At 41.4% G+C, this 26,515-nt stretch overlaps 1 protein-coding gene across 5 annotated transcripts; it reads left to right on the top strand.

Moving 5' to 3' along the window:
- The first annotated feature begins 6,140 nt into the window (after positions 1 to 6,140).
- On the top strand, positions 6,141 to 26,454 carry PTER (phosphotriesterase related). Of its 5 annotated transcripts, none has more exons than XM_086742454.1 (5): positions 6,141 to 6,250; positions 17,209 to 17,644; positions 19,329 to 19,594; positions 23,010 to 23,150; positions 25,614 to 26,454. In XM_086742454.1, the coding sequence occupies exons 2-5, from the start codon at positions 17,213 to 17,215 to the stop codon at positions 25,822 to 25,824; spliced, it is 1,050 nt and encodes a 349-aa protein (XP_086598580.1). In that variant the 5' UTR covers positions 6,141 to 6,250; positions 17,209 to 17,212; the 3' UTR covers positions 25,825 to 26,454. The 5 variants fall into 5 exon arrangements, with proteins under 5 accessions (XP_086598580.1, XP_086598577.1, XP_086598578.1 ...); XM_086742451.1 differs by having other exon boundaries at positions 6,217 to 6,250; positions 17,172 to 17,644; XM_086742452.1 differs by lacking the exon at positions 6,141 to 6,250 and adding an exon at positions 6,800 to 6,920.
- Positions 26,455 to 26,515: the final 61 nt, after the last annotated feature.

Here is a 26,515-nt window from a genome sequence, read left to right as displayed (position 1 = left end):
ATGGGTGCACCGTGATCACTAGGGGCAACCTAGACAGCATTAATAAGTACAAATACTTGAGCTTTCCTTGATCTAGCATTAACCAATTTCAGATCCATCTGTTCCATTCTGGATAGCAGCCTGGGTGTTTCATGTTAACTTCATATGCTTCTAAATTGCCATCAGTGGTATCTTCTGGCAAATGATGTTCATAATTCAACAACCGTCTGGACAGAACAAGGGCTATGTTCTCCTCACTGACTTCAAAAAGACTACTTAGGGGATCGGGCATAGAAGACCTGATTCCATGCCCCTAAATTCACTCCTAGGTTTAAAGAACAGTACTTACAGCATCTTTCTGTGCTCAAATTAGCAGAGAAAAACATTTAGACAAATAGACATGTGCTTTAAGCAAACAAGCCAAAGGCTTGTAAGCCAAATTTTATCTTTTCTTAAACACAAGCAAGCTCATGACCTTCAAAGGCCTTTTCCTAAGCAATGGGAATTTGAGGCTATAAAGGACAAATCTTGTTTGCAATAAAGAAATGGGAGGTAGGGAATTGATTTAAGGAGATAGGATTTGATCCAGTGAGTTAGTGGGAAAATAAAACAGTCTAGCCTCCCTTTATGGTTTAGTTTGAGCCTGTAGAGTCATCTCCATTTCAATTCCCTTCATTAAAGAGTTTTCTCATTCTCAGATTTTCTCATTAAAGACATAAAGTTTAAAAGGTGGCAACTAACTGGAAGAAATTGTGTTTGTACAGTGAATTGAAATCCAATGGCCTCAAGTTTTGCCCTCAATTACATCCACATTAAGATATTCCTAACTTTAGTACTAATTGCAAGTACAGACGGTATCAAAGTAATTTATCTGCAGCTCTTGGGATTTATCAAAAGAGTGAAGGTAAAGTGGTGGGCTGAAGTGGCCACTCTTGGTTTACTCATGTGTGTTATCACTGATCACTGGCAGGAAAAAGCTTGAATTTTGTGCTATTCAATGAAGTCATCCTAGCACTGAGCTAGAAACAGAGCAGCAAAAGTTTCCAAAATTCCTCCACATAGTACTGTAAAATGAAGTCAATAATAGTGAGGGAAACAGTAAAAGTCACTCTGATACTTTTTGTTGTATCTGTAAAAAAATCTTTATTTCTTGAAAAGAGATGGAAATGTTTATTTGACAATCTTTTGCTCTCAACCAAAAGCCCATTATAAATAATGCAAATTGCCCCATTGTCCCCCCTTCCGCTCCAGCAGTGCAACCAGAGATTTCATTCCTCTCCTTCTTCTGTTCCTCTACTATGTCATCATCAACAGTAAGACACCTGCAGTTTAAGATTATATGTGACTAGTAAATCTGTCATTTTCTAAAAAAATGTCTGCGTAGTCACTTGTCATCCAGATTGAGTAGATTTACATACACGTCTTTGAAGAAATTCCTCTTAACTCAGAAAGTGAACATGCACTTTTTGCTGAAAATACCTCAGAACCTTACAGACTCTCAGGAATGCTTGTCTGCATACTCCTCTGTGGCAGAAAAAAAAAAAAAAGAAGATTTTTTCAGATCAAACAAAATCTTGAAAATACTTACCCTCCTAAAATATTAATCAACAAGATAACAGGAGAAGTACCATCATACAATCTGCTTAGAGTTTCTAGCCTAGTCAGACAAAGGAAAAATAGATGAAGGTGCTGAAAGAATTGTATTCAATGGCTTATTCTAGAGATGCTTGGTCCTCCAATCTCTCTCAATTAGAACAAGTAATATATTTTATTCTGTGTTATTTCTGTGTATTTTAAGCAGACATTAATTACAAATATAAAGAGAGAAATGGAATTCTGAAATAGTAGTAAAGCTGAATTCTGCAAAATTACTTAACTCAGAATTTCTTAATCAGCCTAACTTGGCTATTTCTAAATACCCTCCACTAACCTAAATAATAACTAAAGAATGTAAGATGAAGTAATTCTATAGTCAAAGTCAACATTGTTCTGCCTTTTGCCTCCAGAAAACCATAACTTAGTATTATTCAGAGACATATTTACTTTTGCTGTTAATGAATAGCTTTGTGTTATTTCCAGGTAAGTATTATGTATTGCCTACTACTTCAAATTTTTACTTGCTCCTTGGAGCACCTGCAATTTAACACTCAGGCTGGTATCTACATCTGCAGTACATCAGAATTTTTCAAGAACAGTGTTTGAATGACATTGCTAACCAAAAAAAAAAACCTTCCTAAACAAAAAAGACACACCTGAAGCCCTTTCCAGTCATGGTTGATTTTAAAATCCTACTTACCATGCAACTCATCTCCTGCATGACCTGAAAGACTCCTTTCTGTTGTTCTGTCCTTTAAAACAACAGGTGTATGCCAGACAAGAAAATTATTATTTCTGATCCCTCTCAATTTACGGAATCGCTTTGAAAAGGGGGAGGGGGTGGGGGGCTTTTATAATGATCAATAAAGAGTTTCCCTGAAGGTTTAAAATTTGCATATTTTACTCTTGCTGGATGAATTTTCTCTGCAGTGTTTTTTATGTTCTGGAGTTCCTATTTATTCACGCTACCAACTTGTAAATCGTGGATTATATTGTATATGTGCACAAGTGATCTCACTTCACATTTCTCAACGGTACGTGCAAATGCTTATGTTTGCAATGGCCCTTGCACAAATACTCCTTGAAATTACATTTTGCCTCTTTTTCCTTTCCTTGTTTGTTATCTTTCTGAAGAAAGAATAATAGCTATCTGAGATCTTCAGTCACTATATTTTATTAAAGCAAACTGGAGTTCTCTTGTCTTCAAGTCATACCAGAAGTAGAACTCACATGCACCATCATATTGAGGAAGGGTTTGGAAGTTTGTCTGTTTTTCCAGTTATATTACTTGGCCTAGTGAATGCTATAACATTTCACTGTTACCAGAGCACCCCAAAAGGGGCTTGTTTCAAAGAAGAAAAATATTGCATTTAAGCTAGCGTAAACATTAACAATGGTCTCTGAGTAAACCAAAACATGGCATGGTTTTTATATCTTCCATGACACCTGAGTAACTGAGCCCTGAGCAGAAGATTTCAGGCTGGAGGAGACTGCTCAGTCCCTGGGGTCCTGGTGCAGCAGCTCAGCTGTTTCCATAGCTACCTGGGCTGCAGTGGCTGGCACGGCCTCTCTGTCCTGGGAAACCCCACCCAGGTTTGGGGACCTCTGTGCACCCTCTGGGTATGGCTCCTTTATGGCACTTTCCCCTATGTCACCCTGAAGAGCACTCCCTTGCATCATGTCCGGCATTGCACCTCCTAGCCGGCTCTCTTCTTCCTCCGCCCTTAGAAAGAGAAGAGATGCTACTGCGGCTCATGTGCTGCAAGTATCTCGTCCTTATTTTGTATCTGCTGTTATATAGCAGACCCAGTTTACAACAGTGTCCCAAATGGGAAAAGGATCAGTCACTAAACTCTTCAGCATCAGTCACTAAACTCTTTAGCAGGGCCTGTTGTGATAGGATGAGGGGTAATGGTTTTAAAATAGAAGGAAGTAGATTTAGATTTTTTTACAGTGAGGGTGCTGGAACACTGGAGCAGGTTGCCCAGAGAGGTGGTGGATGCCCCATCTCTGGAAATATTCAAGGCCAGGCTGGAGGAAGCTCTGAGCAACCTGATCTGGTTGGAGATGTCCCTGCTCCTTGCAGGGGGGTTGGACTAGATGACCCTTAAAGGTCCCTTCCAACCCTAACCATTCTATGATTCTATGATTCTATTGACTTCAGTGTCCCTTTTGGTAACTGCATGATGGAGGTGGACAAAAGCACAGACATCATGTAGCCCTGAGCAGCCTGTAACTTCTACAAAAGCTACTGACACTAAGTTTTCTTCAGTGCAGATCTGACAAAATAAAGAACATCCTTTTTTTTTTTTTTTTTTTTTAAAAACAGTAAACTGCTGCTCCTTGTTTCTGAACCATGCAATAGCGATATTCCAGTTTGTGATGTTATTGACAGTTGCCACTGCTCTTTGTATGGCAACATAGCTGAGGGGGTTTTGGGGGGTTTTGTCTCTCCCAATTTCATGAGCCATTAAACGTGTTAACCAATTCAATATCTCTCAGAAACGCACAGCTTGGTTTTCAGACTTGGGAAAGGGGATACAAATGCCAGATACATTACATAAAGTTGTATATCACCTAAATTGTGAGTACAGTCTCATATGTACAGACTCTGCCAGCTGCTGACTTGTTTTCACTGTTCACTACACATTTGGTCTGAATGAGACAGTCTCATTACTTTATGTTTACAAGCCTCTGTTTTGCAGTAGGTTGAAGTCAAGGACATAAAAAATAAAAATATAGTACCTTACTTTGATTTGGACATACTGAAGATTGCTTTAAAGAGAAGCTCACTCTGTGTGTGTAAAAATGCAGACTGAATACAGTTTTACTTTGTACCTACCCAAGTTTTAATATTGCTTTTATATTTTAAAACACAAAAGAGATGTAGAAGTGCAGGCCTTATGTAAAATTAATCGCAAATCTTCAAAACAGGTTTGATACAGCCAGTGACAAATGATGTCCCATAAACCACTGCATGACTATTTTTAACATAGGTCTCATACATAATTTCTTCTGCACTGATTGCCCAGCAATGTGAAGATGTTGAAATACAAGGCATTATAAATGACAGGCTTTCATATCTCCACTTAATCTTTGCAGGACCCATACTCACTTGACTTCATATGAGAAGCAAATAAAAACAAGTGACGCTGACAGCTGGAACCATCCCAGCAGCTCAGCTCTAGCCATCTATCTGTATTAATCACTGCTGCATGTACGTGGTGACTGGTTGTTAATGGGAAAGATCCCAAACATTTCACTCGCTTCACCTTCTTCACCCTTACTTCCCCTTTACTGGGCAGCATTTTCCCTTCAGCTGAGATCCTAAAGGTCCAGCCCTCCCCACACCAGTATCACCAGTCATTGTGTACTCTACCCCTCAAGTTTAGTATGCTCACAATGTTTTTTTTTCTTTCTTTTTTTTTTAAAAGGCAAAATTCCATCACTTTTCTAAAAGCATAACTTTCTCTTACCTCCCACCTCTCCAAAGTTGTTTACTTCTGCACTCTCCTCATTTTTCATCCACTACCTCCACTTTTGTCCTTCACTGTAAGATAGATGATAAAAGGCCCAAGCATCAGCATCCATTGGCTTTCATTGCCAGTTTTGCCCACTCACTTTCTGCATCACAGGATTATCTGGGATCTGAATAAAAGCTAGGACCCAGCTCCCCCAGGCAATGAACACGCACACCAGAATCCATTTGCAGGCAGGGTGCTGCAGCGCTGAGCACGGATTGAGGCTCTGCAGGGTAGGATGCCGGGCCATTGCTGGCCCCAACCTGGTACGAATAGGGACTGGGAAGAAGTCAAAGTGGAAGGGATAGCAATGAAAACTGCAAATACTTTTCTCAGAAAAGCTTGAGCTCTCCTTCCCAGGATCAGGTAACACGTCTGCACAGAGCAGCTTTGCTGCAGCTCCGGCTGTGTGCAAGGGCTGGAGGAGTTCACCGTCCTTTGTGCCTTTGCTCGTCATGTTGGTAGCATCTGCTTACGGTTCTATAAAATGAAACAGTACCACACAGGATGCTGTGAGCCTTGGGGAAATAAGACACTTTTGAGATCCTGGGTGGAAAGTGTAAGAACTTGGTGTCAGCTCTCTTTTAATTTCCTACTTTGCACCTGCATTTTTATCCAGAATCGCTGTCATTGTCTGCCTGTTTGTGGATACCGAGAAGCGTCTCTTCAACCTTCCCTGTTATTTGCATCGCAAGGGCAAATTATAAAACATTGCCTCCTGCACGCCCAAGCGTTCACTGCGACCGCCCAGCCCCCAAAAATGACTCGATGGCTCCAAGCCTCCTCCCTGCTGTGTAATCGAGGGCGTACGAGCAAGGGCGGCCAGGACGCTGACATCCACCGGCTCGCAGTTGTGCTTGGAGCCAAGGCTGGCACGGAACACTGCCGCCCCGCACTCCGCGGGGGAACGGGCGAGGGGGGTGGCTGCGAGGGGGCCCAGCTCCAGGCCCACCCCGGGCCCAGAGGCGGGCGAGTCCCCGCAGGGCGCCCTCCTCCTCTGCCGCTCACCCGGGCCGGCCCGGGCCTCGCAGTCCCTGGCGCCCTCGCACCCGTCCCGCTCCCCCGCCTCCGCCATCCCCGGGGCCGGGCCGCGGCGGGGAAGTCCCGCCCCGAGCGGGGCCGACGTGCTGCCGGCGGAGGGTGCTGCCCGCGGGGTGAGCGAGCGGGAGGGCGCGGCGGGGCTTCGGGCAGCGTCTTCTCCGCCTGCGGAGCTGCTCCGCGGCCCATAGCGGGACCGGGCTCCGGCCTTAATGCCCTGGGCCCGAGAGGCTGCCGGGCTGGGAAACTTCGCCGGAGTTTCGGGCGAGAGCTGCTCCCGCCCGTTCTGCCGCCGGGCTCGACGGGCTTTGCCCGGGCCGGGAGGGCCTGTGGGCGGGAGAGCGGGAAGCGGCGGCCGGGTCGACGGTCCGCGCGTAGTTGTCCCGCGGGGCTGGGGCCGCGGCGGGAGGCGGCGGCGGCCTGAGGGCGGGCCGGCGGGCGGGCCCGCGCTTCGCGGCGGGGAGCGCAGGTCTGGGGGCCGGGTCTGAGCCGCCGCTCCCCGCGCCCAGCGCCCAGTAAGGGCGCTGCGGCGGGGCCCAGACTGCCCGGGTGCAGCTCCAGCCCCGGCGGAGGGGGCGGCTGGCGAGAGGGGGGACGGCGGCGGGGCCCGGGAGGAGACCGCGGCCGGGAGAGCGGCGCTGGGGCAGGCAGGCCTCCTGCAGGGAGACCTGCGGCAGGTCTGGGGCTCGAGGGGAGGAACACCTCCTGCTCTCTGGAGAAGCGTTTCACAGGATCGGATGAAAGCTGTCAGCGGAGTAACCCCCCGGCACAGGCGGGCTTCGCTGTGTGAGTGCAGCTACGCTGCTATTATTAGTGCTGGTATTTAATATTCGTACAGTCATAACAAGTTAAATATTGGAATTACATCCTCTCTAGTACTTCTCTCCCTCAGTCCCTGAGGGTGGCTCCGTGAAGGAACAAATCCCTCAATCCAAAACTGGGACCTTCAAAACCTGCCTTCAGCTGCCTCTCCATCTGGAAGCACCCGCAGCCTTCTGCAAGATGCTTCCAGAGTTGCTTTAACTTGACAAGGCTCAGCAGCAAAGCCCTAGACTTGCCTGTGAGCCTTGTTGGGATCCAGGCACTATGCATTTTCTCCCTGGCCTGAGGTGTGCTGCCCTTTACAGAACACAGTTGGAGCAGACAGCCGGCTTTCTCCTTCCCCTGCACCAGTTTGGCCAGCTGCGGAGAGGAGTGCTGGTTCTGAGTGAGGGAGGTTCGGGTGCCCTCTGCAGTAGCCAAGCCACTGCCCAACAGTGGCCTTGGGTGTTTGGCAGCCCCTTTGCAGCAGGTCTTGTGGCGTGGTCCCGAGTTGAAGCATAGAAGTCCTGTTTGTGAGGAACTCAGACAAACATCTTTTGGCCTAGCAAGTGCATGAATATATATGATTGCTAAGAAACTTGTAGATGTTCTTTTTTTAGGCATGCCTGTTGTTAAGGATGGTGTCTTTTGTATGCTAGAGGCCTGTGATAACTCTTGAATGAAACAGATTTTTAGTCAGAGGTCACTTGCTTTTGGAAAATTCTGTTTTGCTTGTCTAGAATTCCCCTGTGCTTTATGCTGGTTACATTATTCGATGTCCTCTGTCATAATATGTTCTGTAGTGTTTAAAGGTTGTTGCCTTCTTTCTGCTGGGGGCTGTGTTTCGGTGATGGGTGAAGCGATGCTTGTAATAGGTAGTTTTGTATCATTTTGTCAGGTACTTCGGGATTGTTATATGAAAGGCTACATAAGTGTCATTTATCATCATGAATGCCTCTCATGTTTTAGAATTTAACAGACATTATATTTGCCATCATGTCACCATCATCACATTCATTTTTGTAGTTATAATCAAAGGTGGCAACAATGGCATTCAGATGCTTAATTACATTTCATATAGGTGACCAGTGCTAACTTATTAAATTAATGCGTGGTGGAGCAGGAACAAGTGTCACTGCTTCCCTCTGTGGTTAGGGAGCCGTCAGCTTGCTCCTCACATATAAAAATCAATATATAGTGAAGCATATGGCACCAATGAGTTCTGTGTTTATTAAAGGACTGTTTCTCTGAACATTCTGTGGATTTTATTTCTTATTTCACTTGATGCAGATCTAAAATATTTTTTCCGTCTTTCAGAACTTGAAATACTGAACAAGGTTCGTTTTTTAGTAAGCTGGAAGCAAGACTTCTTAAGGTTTAATGGAGAAAGGAGACCTCTGTTTGCATCTGACCGGCAACCTGTCCGGTAGGGGGAGGATTATAAATCCATCTAGGTTGTGGAAGCCTAAGGTTCAAATGCCTGGTTTGATTTAGAGCAGTTTTGAACTTAGGTCTTCTCTCTTTCTGGAGAATATACAAGTCATGGCATTACCAGCTCTATTGGAAGGCAAAGGGAGTCTCCCACCCCCCTAGTTCTAAAAAGAAATTTAATCTTATTCTCAAAATTGGTAGGGTAGGTTTTCTGCTTTAACAGAATTTTCTGGTCACAAATTAAAAAGTTTCCTCAGAATTTTCTCACCAGTGGCTGTCTCTTTGGTCTGATATTAATATGTATGTGGGTAACAATCCAAGAAAGGCATTTTATCCTAGCAATGGCTGATGTATTTCAGAAGTATTTAACTACTTGGATAAGAAGAAGAAAGTGAGAAGAGAGGCCACCACCACCACCATCATCTCTTCTATGACAGTTTTAAGTAAATCACAATTTTTCGGTTGAGTCTCAGAAACATGTAGAATCACTCTTCTCAAAGATGTTCTGAAACCTTAGTTTTGTATGGAGCTAAAGCCACAGGGTTTTTCCTGAAGTAACTTCTGTGGAGAAGGGAGGACCAAAGAAGAATGGTATGTTACCTACTGAGGTTTTCTCCCATTTTCTGCTCTTTTCAGGATCTCACTTCTTGCCTCAAAATGTAAAAGGAGAATTGTTTTATCCCACAGTTGTCTTTGCTCTGTCCCGAGTCTCTGTAGTGATGACTAAAAGAAAGGATTTTAACTCTTTCTTTGCTGTGATTTGCATACCTTCTGGCAGGTGGGTCGTTTTCTGATCGGTCTGGAAATGTTCAACTGGTCATACTGCTCAAACTCTTGAGGGTTGTAAACTTTATTGCAGGGCTTGACTCTGTGTTACTTACATTAGACTGGGTAGCAAAGATTTAAAAAAATGTCCAGGTAATTAATAGTTTCCAGGACAAAGAGACTGAGTTTGTATCTTCTTTCAAAAATACTGTGCCATCTCATTCTGTGGTATAAAAAGACGAAACAGTGGCAGGGTTCCATGTCCAGTTCTTGTTAAGACTGAAGATGAAAGCAGGATGTGCAGGAGACCTGACAGTCTCGTCAGCTTGTGTGTGTTGGTTGTTCCTGCCGTTTCAGTTGTACCCAGCTGTGGGTAAGAATGTAGTGCTAGGAGTTGTACAAGCAAGAGGTCATTTACTCTGAAAGCATGCAGACTCTTATAAAGGCAGTCTCTAAGTTGAAAGAAACTCTCGAAGTTACACCCATCAGCTTTAAGCTTTCACTTGACTCACTTTAACTTTTCTTGTATGGGCTGGTTTCTTCTTAAAGCAGAAGTGGACCTTGAGACACGCATACAGCTTTCCATTTACCATAGCAAAACAGTCACAGTTGAAACTGTGAAGGCTTTCCTTGGAGTAATTTTTTTTCCAGTGGGTCTTCAGATTGATTTCAACTTTGGGGATACAGTTGTTCACAGTAGAGGGAAACTGAATTTAGTTCTGTGCATCTGAACTCATCGCTCACTATTAAAGAAAGTGGTTTTCTGGGAATCACAGCTGCTGCAGTCTGCGATCTTGAAATAGGCACTAGAGCCCATCTCCAGGCTGCTCTCCAGTATGTGTGGCTTCACAGGCCTCAGTGGATCAGCGACTGATACATTCTGCCGCAAAGCTGACCATGGGGTTCGTTCACCTGGATTTTCTAGCTAGTAATGTCCAGTCTTGACCAGGAGGTAGTAATAAACATTGCACTTGCATTGCTTAGATTAGCGTGGTAAGAAGGATTATGCTTGTTCTTTGGTGTCTTAGATCTCCATCCCTTTTCTCTTTAGTTCTGCATGTAAAGATCCATAGACTGATTTGATGTGGCTCTTGGTGATGATGCTGCACAAGTGAGTGATAATGCTCCATCCAGCATGCTTAATGAAATTTTAAGTTAATGTGAAAATATTTAAGCAAATGTGACCTTAGGTAGAGATAAAACCAATTGCAGTCAATGAGAATAACGGTAAGAGTTATATGTATGCTTAAGTTTCAGATTTGAAATTTAGAGGGAATGAAGACTGGACACTCATTCTGAAAAGCACAAACTTTTTTCCTATATCATGTTATCCTAGCAAGAAACAGAGTTGCGTGCTTGTAGCCCAGCACCCATGAGAAGCAAGTGTGATTCTATTTAGTCTTAAGAATATGAATGTATACATCAGCATGCAGGACTCAGCCCATATTTGCATATAGCATAATGTGACTTCAGTCCTCTTTTTGGCCTAAAACCGCTATATGTGCATGTAAAATATAATTAATGTAATGTTGGGCCCTAGGGGGGAATTTTTATCTGACCTTTTATCAGGAGTAATTTTGGAAGTTTCCCAAAATGTAAAATCCCCTGAAGTTCTTCTAAAGGAGATGTTGATGAAAAACTACTTATGGGGATGTTGGTCTCAGATGTCTCTGAGGAAGAGAAACTTCAATGTGACTTTGCTCAAAGAAGCCTAGGGTTTGAGACTGTTATCTGCACAGAAATAAGGTAGAATAGAAGTCTGACTCCATTGTGCTTACAACAGCCGAACTTTAACCAAATTGAAAAAAAAAAGGGTGCAAACTATTACATACTAAAGTGGCTTATGCTCTGCCTCTGGAGCAGATCACTGTATGCCTGCATAACGTGGTCATGTGCAGATCATATCTGCTTGCTTTGATCCCAAAGGTATGGCTGTACTGTGAAATCGATACGAGAGGCTGCACTTTGTTCTGGTGTGGCTGTTCAACTGTAAGGAAGAAATCTGTTTTCTGTATGTCTGGCTCAAAGCCTAGCTAGAGCAAGAATGTGACCCTCAAAATGTGAAACACTGGAAGGTCTATCTGTCTTCCGCTAGCCGAGCAGCGGAAGGAGTGCGCAGTGAGAATTTTCACTTACCCTTTCAGGTGAACATTTAAAAGCTTTGTTTCTCCCTTTCCCCAAAGTGTGCTTTTCAGAGGTTCTGAGGGCGGCGAATCAATATATTGGCCTTTCATGTATGTGTAATAGTGTTTAAATTTCTCTTAAAATGTAAGTGACTTAGCTTTTAGGTCATAGAACATTGCCAGTGCCACTCAAGCAATGTAACTGCTGTGGTGTGTGTACCTGCATATTTTGCTGGGACTTCTGCTTATTGTTGTAGGCTTACATAAGGCTTGGCTGAAGTTCTCCTAATTTTTTTCATAGCCTATATTTTATCTTAATATAAAGTCTTACTTCCAGTATCACTTCTCGCTTCTGTAGTGTAAAAGCTTTTTGGTTACTCAAAGCATATATAGAAAATCTAGTGAAAAACAATATTTAGCATTTCTTTTAGTTTGTCTTCTTAAGGAAATACATGTTTCTGAATGGTTTTGGGACCAGAGGTAGATTGTTGAAGGCCACAGCATTAACCCACTATTCCAAGTACTTCCAGAACCGTTTCAGGAAAAAATATTGCAAGATAGAGATAGATGATGCTTTTTCAATATTTCTCCCAGGACTTCTCTAGGTTTTGAATCTGTTGGTGAGTTTCTACAAATTGAGAGATTAAATGGCGTGGTTCTTGCTTGCTCCATGAAAGTATAGCCACCCAAAGATGGGAAACTGCAGGTGCCCCATTAAGGGTAGAGCTGCAAAATATGCTCATATAGGGTTAGATAGGAGTTCTTGTAGGAGAGAGGCACTGTAAGTGTTCCCCTTCTCTCTGAGAAGAGCTTCAGTCAAGGCATGAAAAATCTCCTGTAGGAGTATGGCGTTGCAGGCTGTTGGACACCTCTGCAGACATTGATGCAGAGGGAATTGCTAGGCTAACTGACTGGTAAGCACCTGTCTGTCCTGGAGCTGGTGCAAGTTCATTCCTGCTGCTGCTCTCACCCAGCCAGTTGTGGTGAGCTCTGCTCCACAGCCCCTTGTAGCTGCACTTCCCTGATGCTGTGCATAAGCAAAAAAGCTATGCTTTTTGAAACCAGTATATGAGAGAGAGCTGGGTTTCAGGCATGTTTTTCCTGTAGTTAGCACTTGTGAATAAATTTTTGAAGTAGGTAAAGTAGATCTGGCACCCATCTGTCAGAGAATATAGAAAATTTGCTTGCCTGGTGGGGAAGAGGAAGAACCATGCTGGCAGTATTGAGTTCCTTCCACCCTATAAGCCTCTATAGAGTTAGCAGAAGCATGGGTGGAAAGAGAAAAGTTATTTTTTTAAATTCTTCCTGACATAGTCTAAGTGTGTTCTCTTGCCCTCGGCCTCTCCTCTTCCTTTGTCTTGCTAACTTTTTGCCTCTTCACAAAATGTTAACCTGTGGGGAATGGTGAGATAACACAGCATAGACTAGCTAATGGTAATTTAGTACAGATGTGTCGTGTATTTCTAATTTGGGGCTTTTCCATGCTCTGTAGAAGTTGCTCACAGTAGAATTGAGTGCTCAAAGCGTTTCCTCCATCTGTAAATATATAGTGAACCTGCACTATGTCACATTTCCTAGGACTGCATGATTATAAAGGAAAGCCCCACCTACAGTGCTCTTCATGCAGCCAGGGCAGCCCTTGTTTCTGAGTGGCAGCTATGTTTAACTTTTCCTGAATATGATAAATACCTACTGAGCCATTCTTTTTTTCTTTTTGTAAATTTTGTGTCGCAGCAGTCTGGATTTAGTGTCGCTGTAATCTCACATTGTAATGGCGATAAAATGATTCCCATACAAGTCTAGGGAGAATCTGTGCTAATACCATTAAAATGTGCTTACGGAATCAAAACAAATGGCAGTGTTAGCGTGTGGAAACTGTGTTTATGCGATTATAATGTTTCAGCAATATGAGATTACTGTAGCAAGCATCTAATCCAAACCTAGAGAGACTTCCCATTACAAGACCATTAAAATGACACAATGACTGAAGCGCAAGTTTCAGGTGGGAAAAGCAGAAACACAAATCTTGTCATCAGTATTCAGGCAAAACATCTATTGAACTCAGTGGAGTTTTTACCAGAGTCAGGAATGCAGTACCATGACCTTTTCAGCAGCAAGTCTCTTTTCTCTTAACAGTACCTCTAGGAAAAATATTTACTTCACCAGTATTTAATAGTTGGCTAATGGTGAGGGTCGTATTTTATGCACCATACAATTGGTGGTTGTAAAGATTTGTCCAGAGTTTATTACAGAAATGTTAAGGTATTGTTTCAAGGCTGTTATGAAATAATACAAGTTTTGGTTATATCTTAAACCAGTTCTCATTTTATTTTTATCTGATTATGTAATTTTCAGGAAATATCATTTATTTCCTAGAGCAGAGAAGCCTTATTCTGTGCAGGAGCACCTTGGTGATAGCACAGCATAAGTTTGTAATTTCCAACACCAAAATACCTGTTATTGCCATATAAGAGCCTACCTGTTTACCTTTTGTCATACGAATCAAAACCTTTCCCCCTTCTCTCAGACTGGGTTAAGATTCGGCAAATACAATTCACACGTCTCATGTAGGACCAAATATACTTGTCTTGCCCAGGATTGTTTCTCGGCTCCTTTCATAGTCCAGTATTACAGAAAGTGACTTGTCCTGTTGAGTTGCCTTTGGATATGTCTTTCCATCTCTACTATAAAAATGGTCTAGATTATTATTCTGTACAAGACATACGTCATTTCAGATGGCTGAATGAGGTGATACGCATTCAGTCCTTGGTGTATGAAAGAAGACGCTTTCTCAGAAGAAAGGTCTGTGTAAAACATGGCATGCAAGTCGTTAGTAGAGCACACAAACATTGATTTCTGTAGTAACATATACATGCTTAAATTAAGCACCAGTCTGTTCCATTTAAAAGCTGTTTGCACCTAAAATCTGGTTTAAAGACAGCAATTAAATTCTGGTTGCATCAAATGAATCTTGCTAGGAACAATGTATCATTGTAGCATAATCAGGGCATGCTGTCTGTGTAAATGACAGTAGGGAAGATATCAGGACAGTTCCTTTAAAAATAATTCCAGTCACAGGTTGTTGGCTGTCTTTATTTTCCATTTTTTTTTTATTAAAAGTGGTAGGTTTCTAAAACTGTGTTAGTAAGCAGGCACAGTCATTAATATTAATCATATTTTTCATGCAGATAAAATTAGGCCTACTTAAAATGCTGTTTGTGTCAGTTTCCTTTTTTGTGATGCTTCTTGTATTTATAAAAATCCTTGGCCTCAATCAAAAGGTACTTTTGCAGTAGTAGGCATTGGTTCTGTAAACTCTGTGTGTGTGCTATAATCTGGAATTAGAGGCTAAAAATCAACAGATTGGTATCTGCTACAAGAGAAACCTGGCACTGGAACTGGTAATTTTAAATGTTTCCTGCTGTTATAAATCAGAATACAGCAGCCTCAGGCTGTAAGATCTCACACACGCAACCACAGGTCTTCACAGTGGTCAGGCCAGATTAGTTGAGGGCAATTTCAATTAGCTGTGTCGGAAAGGAATTAGTACAAACAAATGTTGAAAGTCAACTTTTCATCCAAGTAGTAATCAGAAAGTGAGCAAAAATTAACATTCCATTAGAGTGGCCTTTCTGAGTAGCTAACTATTGAATAACTAAAAAACCAAAGTGGAAACTCGTTAAGGAAACAGACTGTAATCGCTTTGTGTCAAGTTTATCGAAAGAACTTCAGTACTTGAACACATAATTATATAACAAAATGTTTATATAGGTTTGTTTTCCTAACTTAATAAATGGATTTGAAAGTTGTCAATGAACATGGGGAAGAAATGTGCGTCTCCAGTGCAGAGAGTAGTTATCACTCCTTATGCTGTCAGGGTTTTACTACATACCAGAGTGTAGATGGTTAATAAAAAAAAAAAAAAAGGGCAAAAAAAAAAGGCTAAGGTAATGCAATTACCTTAGAATTATCTTAGTCTCTTTGCTGTGTGTATAAGAATGACTCAGATCATTGAACCTTCTCCAAAATAGTGGGTTGCTCTGTAGAGCACCAATTTTGTTCAAGGATGGAATTAATGACAGGGTTGGACAACTTAATTGAATTGCAGCTAGCAGCGGTTTCTGACTAAGACAGGTATTTTGCTTTTAATTATTTGCTCAAGAATAATATTTTCTGAAATCATGTACTTCTTAATTTATTTGGCAAAAAATAAATCATTACATTAATCAGCCAGCAGTCTGTTCTACGAGAGTAATTATTCTTCTGCCTTCTCAAACAAGTCAACACACTAGTCTAGGAATGAAATTCATAAAAGAACAGTTCTTCCTAAGTCTGCTTTTACACAGGGCAAGCAAACATAGTCAGTCAGTCCTTTCTCTTTCTAATGGATGGCCAAGTTTTCACATTAGAATAACTGCCAGCACTACAGACTTTACTAGGTGGGTGATACCTGCCTTTTGTGGGGGCTGGGTCACTTCCGTACATCGGTACTCTGACAATGGCCGCTTCTTGTGAGATGAAAGTATCCCCAAAGAGACCTTGACATTCATGTGCCCCGTGATATGAAGAGTTCAGTGCCCTTCATATTTCAGTTTTTCTGTCATCCTAAGTCAGTTAACTTTAGCAGTTAAAAGGGAAGTGTCCGCTGAGGGCTTCACCAGTAACAAACCCATGTTTATGATATTATTCACTAAAAGGGAGACAGAAATGGGAAGGACCTCTCTCTTTAATCAATAATGCATGCTCTAGTTAGTCCTGTCCTGTGGACATGATTAAACATGTATTTTGTTTCATAACTGATTATTTTTGTTGACTAGGGGTTATAACTATATATCCTCAAGCCTTTGCAACTGGCATCAGGAAGATCTAACATGAACTGAGTAGTCAGCTGTGTTTAATGTTAGTATGGCACATAAACAAAAAAACTATCCCCACCTCCAAAAGAAAAAAATACCCCAAAATCCCAGTGGGGAGAGCTGCAGGTAATTCTACCTGTAGTGAGTCAGGCCAAGCTTGCACAGGGTGGATGCTTTTGACGTGAACCAGCTGAGTATCCTCAACGTATATCTTTGTCACCAGTCATTTGAAGTTTTGAGAAATAACGTTGGTTTATTCATGTTAAAGATGAAGAAAAAAAAGTCTCTTAAAGGCTGAGCCGTATAAATGAAGTGTTAGGTTAAAGTCTGTTCTTAACTGGTAAAATATTTGACCAATCAAGCTGAGGAGAAAAGCACTTTGGCTTCTGCCCTGCTGGTTGAGGGCCACGCTGTCTCTTCAGCGACTGTTGTCAGCTTTGGAGGAGTTGTCCCGAGCTGTTCCAGACCTCCACAGCGCAGCTGGTAGGAGAACCTGAGCCTCTCTTGAAGTCTAAGGAGCAGATCACCCCCAGCCCAGCCTGCCTCCTACAGAGGGGCAGACAAGGTGCCCAAACACGGACAGCTTCCTTGGCCTGCAAGGGGGATAGTGAGACTTGGACAACACAGATAAATAAAACGAGCGTACCAGTAAGGAATATTCAGCCTTGGTGCCAAGTATGTTCATCTGGTGGCTCAAGCTGACAAAATCTGACAGCTGCTGAAGAGCAGAGAATCCTAAATGAACATACAGTGGTTGTTATTAAATAGGAAACGTTTATCTTAATGTGATATTGACTACAGCACAATAAATGATGACAATTTCCCTGCACTGGAATGTGGTATTTTTATATTGCTAGAGTACTGATACAAGCGCAATTGAGTAAAATAAATGCTTTGTTTTTCTTATTGACCACTCTACTGGAAACAGTATTTGAAAACTTGCCAGTGAGCAAACACAGCGTGTAGGTATGTGCATGAGAGAGAGGAGGGAATTCAGAAATTCTGTAAGAAATCTTTGCTGCATCTGAAATGTTTTTGTTTCCTTTCTTCTTCCTTCCCAGACTCTTTTAATCTGTTTTTTTTTCCCTTTTGCTGAAGAAAAATGGCTTCCTTGAGGGGGAAAGCGCAGACTGTCTTGGGCCCTGTGGATCCGGATGGCCTTGGCTATACGTTGACCCATGAACACTTGACTATGAACTACAGCAGCTGTTTTTGTCCACCTTCTCCAGGCCAAGAGTGTCTGTCGGATGGGCCCATTGAGATGAGGAACTTATTTTGGATTAAGCAAAATCCCTACAGCCATAAAGAAAACCTTCTTTTATATCAGGAAACAGATGCTGTGAAGGAGGAGCTGTTGTATTTTAAAGCAGCAGGTGGTGGGACAGTCGTGGAAAACACAACCACAGGAATTGGTCGGGATATGAATACTTTGAAGAAACTTGCTGAAGAAACTGGAGTCCATATTATTGCTGGGGCTGGGTTTTATGTGGATGCCACTCATTCTTCTCAAACACAGGCCATGACAGTGGAGCAGGTAAGTCTTAACCATTGCTTTGGAGTCTCTCTCTCATGAATTATCCCTGGGTGAGTTCAAAGTTGGACAGAAGTTCCGGCAAAGTAGATGAAGTCTAGTCGTTCTCAATGTGAAAAACTTGAGAACAGCCTTACTGCTTGTGTGTTATAGCTGGACTAATGCTACTTGTGTGTGCTGGGATTATCTGTCCGCATTTCCTATTCTTAAGCTTTGTTTTCTCAGAGATTTGTTATAACAACAGTAAAAGGAAAACAAAGTACTTCATGTGTGGGTATCTGGTACAGCACCAATTATCCTGTTCTTTTTACAGTTTTTAAGGAAGGACTTTATCCCTTCTATCTCTTTTGTCTCTTTTTCTGGCTAATTGCTTCCCAATGAGATCACCCAGAATTCTTGTAAAAAGCATAAATAATCGCAATGTTTACAGGACAGTTATAAATGATTGCTTTGCTCAGGCTGGCTGTTGCATCTCTCTTCTCTGCTGTTCATCCAGACTTTAGGGCAGAGTCTCCATCAAATTGTGTGGACGGTGCCTAAGACAATGTGTTAATAATAAGCGAGGTCCCCAGATATTCCTATAATAATAAATATTCATTCATCTTTTATTAAGAAAATGTGATGATAGGGCAGAGAGGGAAGGGACTCTCCAAGGCAGGAGGAGGCTGTGAATGCGGATGAACAGAGCTGAGAATTTTTTTTAAAAATCTGTCACAGTTTACAAATGAGTCAAATTAATTTTAAAAATCAGTGATCAAAACTTGAACAGATGTAAAGTGATGCAGTGCTGCCAACCACACCGTACCCAAGCTGGCCCAAGCTGTACAGAACAGGACTAGTTTTCCTAAATATTCTTGCATCGCTTGAAATTTAATGCAAATAGGTTTCTTGGGGCAAAGGTTTTGTATTTGGTGGACTGCTGGACACCCACGGATGCCCTGTGCTTAGCAGGTAAATACTTAATCCAGTCTGGAAGGAAACTGGTTACTTAGAAAGGGTTGTGCGGTGACTGATCTAAAGCTTTTATAACAAATTGCTTTTATTAGGAGATTCTGATACCTTTTTTTTGCTTATGAATATTTTAAAAGCAAGCTAATTTTCACCCTGTAGGTTTGTCAGCTGAGCTTTGTTCTTGTAGTTCTGAAGTAATTGGAGCTCTTGTTGTTTTATGTTAGCATTCCCACAAACGGGATTTGCCTTAAACTTGTCTCTTTGGTATCTTTGCCAGAGTTTCTCCCTTCCCTATCTGAGTGATGAGATTTCCTTACTCTCTGAGCCTTTGTTTTGCAAGAAATTACATTGAATTGTTCCTGGAGCCAATTCAGGAGCGTGAGGCACAGGTTTCATGCTGAGCTAACTTTGGTTTTTTTTTAGAAAAAATAGTCTCAGCCTAAATTAGTGTTCAAATTTTATGTAGACCAGTTTCCCAGCAAACCTGTCCAAATGTGTGAGTGGATACTGTTGAATTGATTTGCTTTGTATTTCTTTTGGTCTTAGTGAATGGCTAGCGTAACATTAGTTGACAGAAACTAGATATTAACTGCAGTGTTTTCACACACCCAACTGTTAATTAAATAAGTTCGGAAAGACCTCAGGAGTGTAATCAGCACAGTGTCCGTAGGCCAAATTTGATGCTGTTTAACACAAGTAGTATTTATAACAAAAATCTCATTTTCCTATTCTCTAGCTTACAGGCATTATTGTTGATGAGATACTCAATGGAGCGGATGGGACTAACATCAAGTGTGGCGTGGTGGGGGAAATAGGTTGCTCCTGGCCTTTGACTCAGAGTGAACGCAGAGTGCTTCAGGCAACAGCACAGGCTCAGTCACAGCTGGGGTGCCCCGTTATCATCCATCCTGGCAGGAACAGCGACGCACCTTTCCAGATTATCCGCATCCTGCAGGAAGGTGGGGCTGATACTTCAAAGACAGTCATGTCTCACCTCGACAGGTAAGCAGTCCTTCTGGCAGTGTTGCCACAATCCGCTGGGGTTTGAGGGAGCTGCTCTGCATCAGAGAGGTTTCTGTTGTGTGCTGGTATCACGACATGAAGAGTTCTCTTCAAGTTTGCTGACTTTAAAAGTACGAAATTGCTTATATAGAGCTTGATAAGCTTCCAGCCCTTCAGTCGGGGTCAGCTTTTAGGTTCACACTGATGAGAGATTTGGGGACTTTAAATGTTCTCTTTGAAGACCTGAGAGTCAGATTAGGAATAACTGTAGCCACATTTTTAAAAAACGGGGATTCCATTAATTTGTATCCCTGGACAAATCACTGCATTTACAAAGCACTGGACATTGAGCAGCTCTCAGCAAATTGAGTGGGAAGCTTCTGGGCTTCCAGCGTTTTTGAAAACTGTGCCACACTTAAGGGCCTGATGAAAGTCTCTCAGATACTCTTGTACAACTTTGATTTGGCTGGATGCTGTATCAAAGCAGAAGCCAGACCTTTTCATTTCTGCTACCAGACAGAAGAAATATTGCTTAAAATTAAAATACTTGAGTTTTAGATAGTTGTTAGTGTAGACCAGAGAGATAATATTTAGTTTCCTTAAGAGCAAAAACCAGGAGCCCCACATCAGGTGTGGAGAGGAATTGGGGTGCTTTTCTCTCTCCAGTTTAGAAACACAACTTCTTATTACCACATCAGTTTAGTGTGACCTTGTGCTGCTTGTGGTGAGCTGGAAAATGTCCAAGCATTGATTAGTTTGTCCAGTTGCTGAATAATGGAGAGTGTCTGTGGTCATATGATTCTCAGGAATTGGATTGTTTGCCCTCAATGTGAATGTAATACAGGCAAGAGCGCTGGTGCTCCACATTTCTAATGGTTATAGGCTCTAAGGGCTTGTAAGTCAAGCTACAGGTATTTTATATTCACACAGAGTTCAGTGTTTTACTTGGGGATGTTAGAAGCATAAAATTCAGTACCACAAAATTTTAATTCTCTTTGTTTATATATAAATGATATGGGCATTCTTCAAGTATTTACCTGCATTCTGTTTTATCTGTAGCTATACTTTTCTCTTATTTTTAAAGAAAACCTGATTACTTAAATCTTTGTGTGAAAGAGGACTGAACAAGCTGCAGGTGTCAGTACTTATGTAGCCATTTTAATAAAGCATAAACATCCAGTTATGTTCTTTCACCTTTAAATGCTGTTTTTAATCCCTGAACGCAGTGATTTCTTGGTGGAAAATAAGCACTGTAAGTAGGAAAACAGTCAAGGCAGAGGTGCAGTTTCACTAACAGCCGCTGATGCACAATATGACATTTCCTTATACTCCTCCTATCATTACTTTCACACGTTCAGGTTGGCACTTGCTATAACATAGATGCTAAACTACTGTGAAGTTTGGCTTTGCAATGTGCATTTAACATTTTAAGTCTCCTCCAGTGAGAAGAATCCACGTGGGAACATCCCAGTCCCTTAAATGTGAGATAAATTTGTACATAGCTCCATATTTCATGTCTGTTTTTGACATAGACAGAATGGTAGTTTTCGGGTGGCTTGACAGTCAAATGATAAAATGAAAATACTGGCTACCATGTTTTGCAATTTAGCACCTTAGAACAAAAGGAAGCAAGTGTCCATAGTGAAACCGTGGCGTAGATAAAGGCTGGGAAGCAAAAGGTATTGAGTCTTGGCTTTGCCCATTTGTGACTGAGGTTCTAAAGGTATCTTTAGAGATCAGCGTTGACTCACTTGAGTAGCCTTTGTTAGAAGGCTCACAGCAACTGTTACGAATGCCTGTTTGATAATGGTTTGGTGGATCGCCATTTATGGATGAGGTCCCAACTACAGGATGCTTCCTTGTGTCCCATCTCCGTTTTCCCTGCGTTTGGGGCTGCTCAGGAACACACGTTGCCCAAACACCTAATTCCAGCACAGAGATAAGCGATTTGAGCTGGGAACTGCTGCTGCTGCTACATCTGTGTGGCTTACAAAGGAACTCCATGGCTGGTGAAATTTAGCTCTCCTGCTCTTTATTTGGACAGAGCACGCAAAAGCACAACACTAACAACAGTTTAAAAAAGAAGTTGTTCTGGCTGTGATTTTGAAATATATCGGGTGGTTTTTGCTACCTGTGCAGGATTGAATACTCTTGGCTACCATCTCCCTGTGAACTAAACAGGGCTGGATCTAAAATAACCCGTTCTCTTGCTCTGCACTTTGAAAACTCATTTGGTGATAAATGTTCAATCTCCGTAAACTGTAACATTTATTTAAAAATAACATTTTTTTATTAATTACGGTTGGCAAGTCTTAGACTCCGGCTGATGGCAGGCTTGTTTGAACGAGGGTTTTCTCTTTCTCAACCCATCTGTTCCTCCTACTTAACAACAGGTTGTTAAGTCATAATATTGAAATTGTGACATCAGTCATTTCCATAGCAACAGACTGTGATGTAATTGTGTTGGGTAAAATTATTTTGTGGCAACAATATCTGCAATAATAAAAAAATTAAACTACTGCCCTTTTGGTTAATTGTGCTGCGGTTGTGGAAACCTGTTTTTTTCCTTAGATGAAAAAAAATGTGGTTATAAAGATATAATGTATCATTTGAGTGTTTTTGTTTTCCTTTGGACAGCTTATACTCTTGGTAAAAGCATTTCAAAGCAAAAAAAATATTCCAGAAAGCTCTTATTTCAGTTGCCATTCTTTTCCAAATGAGTGATGGATTTTAGTCTCTCTGTTCCTTCACTTTTCAAATCTGCTGCAAAGCCCATGTCCCAGGTACTGTCAGTGCCATTATATATTTTGGTGAGAGCTTTTCCTTAAGGCCTTCTGGCCGAATCCCGGTGCAAACAATGATATATTGGTGTTCCAATGACAATCTAGAAACACCATGGTACAGAATAGAAACTAAAGACAAAGTTGTGTATTACCGGTGTGTGATGGATGAAACACGCCCTGGATGTAGCTGTCTCCTGTAACTCTTTTGGGAAAGTAAATCTGTCTTGTGTAAGTAATCCATTATCTTTTTTAAAATGTCACTATGAATTAACCTCCTCCTTAAATGTCCTTCTTTGTTAGGTTGTCTGTTGAGAGGGTTAGTGATATCAAAAGTAAGTATCTTTCCTGTTTCCTAATTTAAAGATTGTCATAAATGTTTTCATTATTTCATGGGGGAAGAGTTGGTTTTGTTTTGTTTGTTGTTTTTTTTTTAATGCATGAAGTCCCAGATGAATGTAGAAAGACAACGCTGTGTGTCAGCTTAAGGTGCATGTGACAAACAGGAGTCCTGTTTTTCAAAAGGGTGAATTTGTTCCTTGCAAATAGGACATCACGAAATACCTATCCTGGTACCGTGAGATTTTTTTTTCTTCTTGTTCCAATGCTGACTTTATGTTATATATGTTCTGCAGGACTATATTTGACACAAAGAAACTTCTGGAATTTGCTAAACTGGGATGCTATTTAGAGTATGACCTATTTGGTACAGAGTTTCTTCATTACCAGTTCCATCCTGATATTGACATGCCGAGCGACAATGAAAGGATTGCAAGGTATCTGCTTCTGTGCCGTTTAAGCTACAGCATTACCATTGACAAATGAATATTATTGTTACTTGTTTTAAGGGCATCACAGAGTAATTCGCTTGCTGTTCAAACTTGTCTTTTTCATACTAAAGTAATGACAATTTCTTTTCTGCTGCTCTCATGTCTTTAGAGCAGCCTGTATAATGTCTTCTGTCTGCAAAGGAAGATGTAGCATCATAGTGTGGTAGAAAGTTACTGAGAAAAAGATCTTTTTCTCCATCCTAATTCCATGCTGATTTGGTTGAATTTTATCATTTATTGCATTTCTATAGACTGTGCAAAGAAAATGCTGGAGATACTGGATTTATGTTGGGGTTTGGCTTTTGTTTGAAGCATCGTATTGGAAACCTAGTGCAGCTTCTAGGCATCATCTGTGCCTCCTCACGAATGCCCTAACCAAGCACAACTCACTGGTTCTCTTGAGAGGATTTGATCCTGTGCTTCCATCCTGAAAACTGGACTTACATTCTTCCAAGCACGTTATCAGCTCTCCTCCCCCTGTCCTTTTGCCCTTTCTCTCTTTTGAAGGATGAGATTCCTGTCTCCTCAGAACTCCCATGCTCCTCACACTCACAGTACTGGCCCCGCTGGCAGGATACCTCTTCCTGCTTCTCATCACCTCACATGCAGTCTCGGCTCAGCTGCACAGCAGATCTGTTGCGCTCTGCTAACCTAAGGTATTGCCAAGGAGATGCATTCCTTGCAGAAACTGAGACAGGTAGGACCACCTAGGAATGGGCTTCTCCCTCCTTCCACTCTGTCTGGAGGTGTGATCCTCCCATGCTGTTTCTCCAGTGTTCAGGTGCAGTGAGGTGACAGGTTTCTGAGGGATGGGGTGCCGTCCTGCCTGTGCACTTTTTCCTTCCAGAGTCAGAAACAATTATTTCCTTCTCTTTGATGAGAAAGATTTTATGGTCGCTGATCACTAATGAAGTAACTTTCTAGCTTCCACTTCCATTTCAGAACTAGCTTCCCTGCCTCTAATTGCCAGGTCAGCCTCAAAACTTTTATTCTCTGTTTTCAGGCTGTCCTCTTCTTAAGGTGCCGTGGTTACTGTTCCACTTACTGCCAAGCATTTCTGCTGCTTTTTGCACTAGAAATTGTTTCTCTCTCTTAACAGGGCTCTCAGTCTTGCACTCAGTATTTTAAAATATTGCAATGAATCTGCAGTTTTCATGTTTACAGTGTGTAAAGCTACTCCTCTCCCCTGTGCCTCCCCCCGTCTCCTGTGCCACAGGAGGCCAGCAGGTGCAGGAGCACTGTGAGGAACGTGTGTGGAGGGATGAACTGTATGCCTTGGTTAACAAGTGTTTGTTCAACCATGGCAAAGTTTTCATTCCATCCACGATACTTGCTCAGCCACCAGTGTCTCTCCTTAAACTCCCTGGCATTTCGGTATTTCTTGCAGCAGGCTGTTTATAAGAAGAAAATAGGAAAAGTTTGACTTCTCATTGTATGGTGCAATTAAATGGATTTTGTTGGGCTTTTGACGCATCCACACTGGACATAGGATGGCAGTGGCCATCTCCTTGGTTTTTTTTTTGTTAAACAGCACTAGAGAGGTGGAAATCAAATTGACCTTTAAATGAGTTGATGACATACTAAATGAAAGATGTATGTTCAGGTCTTCTCTGTTCAAAACATAAACTTCGGTAGTCATACCATACCTACTCAAACACAGTTTAGCTGTGTGTGTACTTAGGCATTTTTGCTGCTATCTACTGCCAATGCAAGTAAAAAAATGAATTTCTTTTCAGGGACAGTTTTCCTTTGAGTCAGAAGCAAGTGCTAACTAAACTTAGAGGAATGAGCAAAAAAACCAGCAATGAATATGGAATATAAAGGACCATATGCCTCCCCAGCCCATAAAATTAGTCCCAATATGAAAGGAGATAGATGATTCTAAGAAGTTGTTTGGTCAGCAAAGAACTTAGTCCCTTCTTAAAGGACTTGTCACACACAGAGTCTGGTCCTTAACAAAGGTAATGGGGCTAGCTATGTGACAGCAGCAGAACTAACCCCATGTGTTGATCACGCTGAGAAGGAGTTTATGTAGGAAATTGTTACTTATTCGTGTATATAAAACCTGCATCCCATGCTTGGTGATGCTGAACATCTTTAATTCCTCTGTGGACTTAATGGGACTGGGAATGCAAAGTCATGTCCCAGCTGGAAAGAGTTTTCCTTCTCCACTTAGAGATGTGTGTTGGTATGTTTTCAGAGGTGTTTTTTTTTTCATTCAGTAAAAGTAAGTGTTTTAATTTCAGTTAAATATAAGGAATATGTCTTCTGAGTACCTAAAAATAATTATTTTCAGTAATAGTACAGTCTAGCAGTACAGTACTGTAAAAAAATTGTAAATCCTGCTCAGTTCTGTGCTGTTGCAGAGCGAGAACCTTTCACTGACGGGTGTGCTTTTTACTTCTGCAGGATTCGTATGCTGATTGATGAAGGCTATGAAGACAGAATTCTGATCGCTCATGATGTGCACACTAAGAATAGGTTGATGAAATATGGAGGTCATGGATATTCACATATCCTTAAAAATATAGTTCCTAAAATGCTAATTAGAGGCATATCCCAGGATAAAATTGATAAAATACTCCTAGCAAATCCAAAGCTGTGGTTGACTTTTAGGTAGGAATAATGAATAAATCTTCCTGTTTTATCAGGAAGCTTGATAAAATTCAAATTTGTTTCAGGAGAGCAGTCATTTTAAAACTTGATTCTTTTCAGAGATACTGGAAATTAGTAATTAGATCTGAACAAACTGATTATGACTTTTATTTTTAAGTAGAACAACAAAATTATGTATTCTCTCTGCATTTTCTCCCTTCTAAAAGTCTGTTAATGAGTGATTTACTGGCTATGAGCCTACTTGTAAAATCTTTTCAATTGAAATTTTTAAATTATTCTTTCCAGAGCATCATCTGATACTATTATTAAATGTTACTCAGAAATATTTTTAAAGATGCATCATCTAGACTTTGAAGGAAATGACGGGTTTCAATTTAATTCCTCTTCTCCAGGGGGTGATTTTAATCCTTGTAAAATTGACAATCTTCTAATTATCCTTATATTATTTAAGTAATGCTTGATAAAAGATCTGGGACTTTTAAATAGCTTCCATAGACAACAGAAGGCAAAAGAAATCTCAGTTCTAAAAAGACACTGTTTTCTTTCTAGTATAACAAATTACTTGTTTTTAAATGAAAGTGTAAAATACATGAAAAATCTATTTTTGAATAAAGCAATTTGAGAACCTCTTAAACTATGTGCAGTATTATTATGCATGTCTTTTTTTAAATTGCATTAGTTTTTTATCCTGAACC

This window comes from Chlamydotis macqueenii, chromosome 2, assembly GCF_036417535.1.
Source record: "Chlamydotis macqueenii isolate bChlMac1 chromosome 2, bChlMac1.mat, whole genome shotgun sequence".
Taxonomy (NCBI): domain Eukaryota; kingdom Metazoa; phylum Chordata; class Aves; order Otidiformes; family Otididae; genus Chlamydotis; species Chlamydotis macqueenii.
The sequence above is the reverse complement of the archived record's forward strand: the minus strand, read 5'-3'. Positions and strand labels throughout refer to the sequence as shown.

Bases quoted from the DNA above. Each gene is read 5' to 3' on its own strand.
- PTER (XM_086742454.1), top strand. From the start codon at position 17,213: ATGGCTTCCTTGAGGGGGAAAGCGCAGACTGTCTTGGGCCCTGTGGAT. The intron at 19,595-23,009 runs GTAAGCAGTCCT...TATGTTCTGCAG, and splicing joins GTCATGTCTCACCTCGACAG to GACTATATTTGACACAAAGA. The intron at 23,151-25,613 runs GTATCTGCTTCT...TTACTTCTGCAG, and splicing joins GACAATGAAAGGATTGCAAG to GATTCGTATGCTGATTGATG.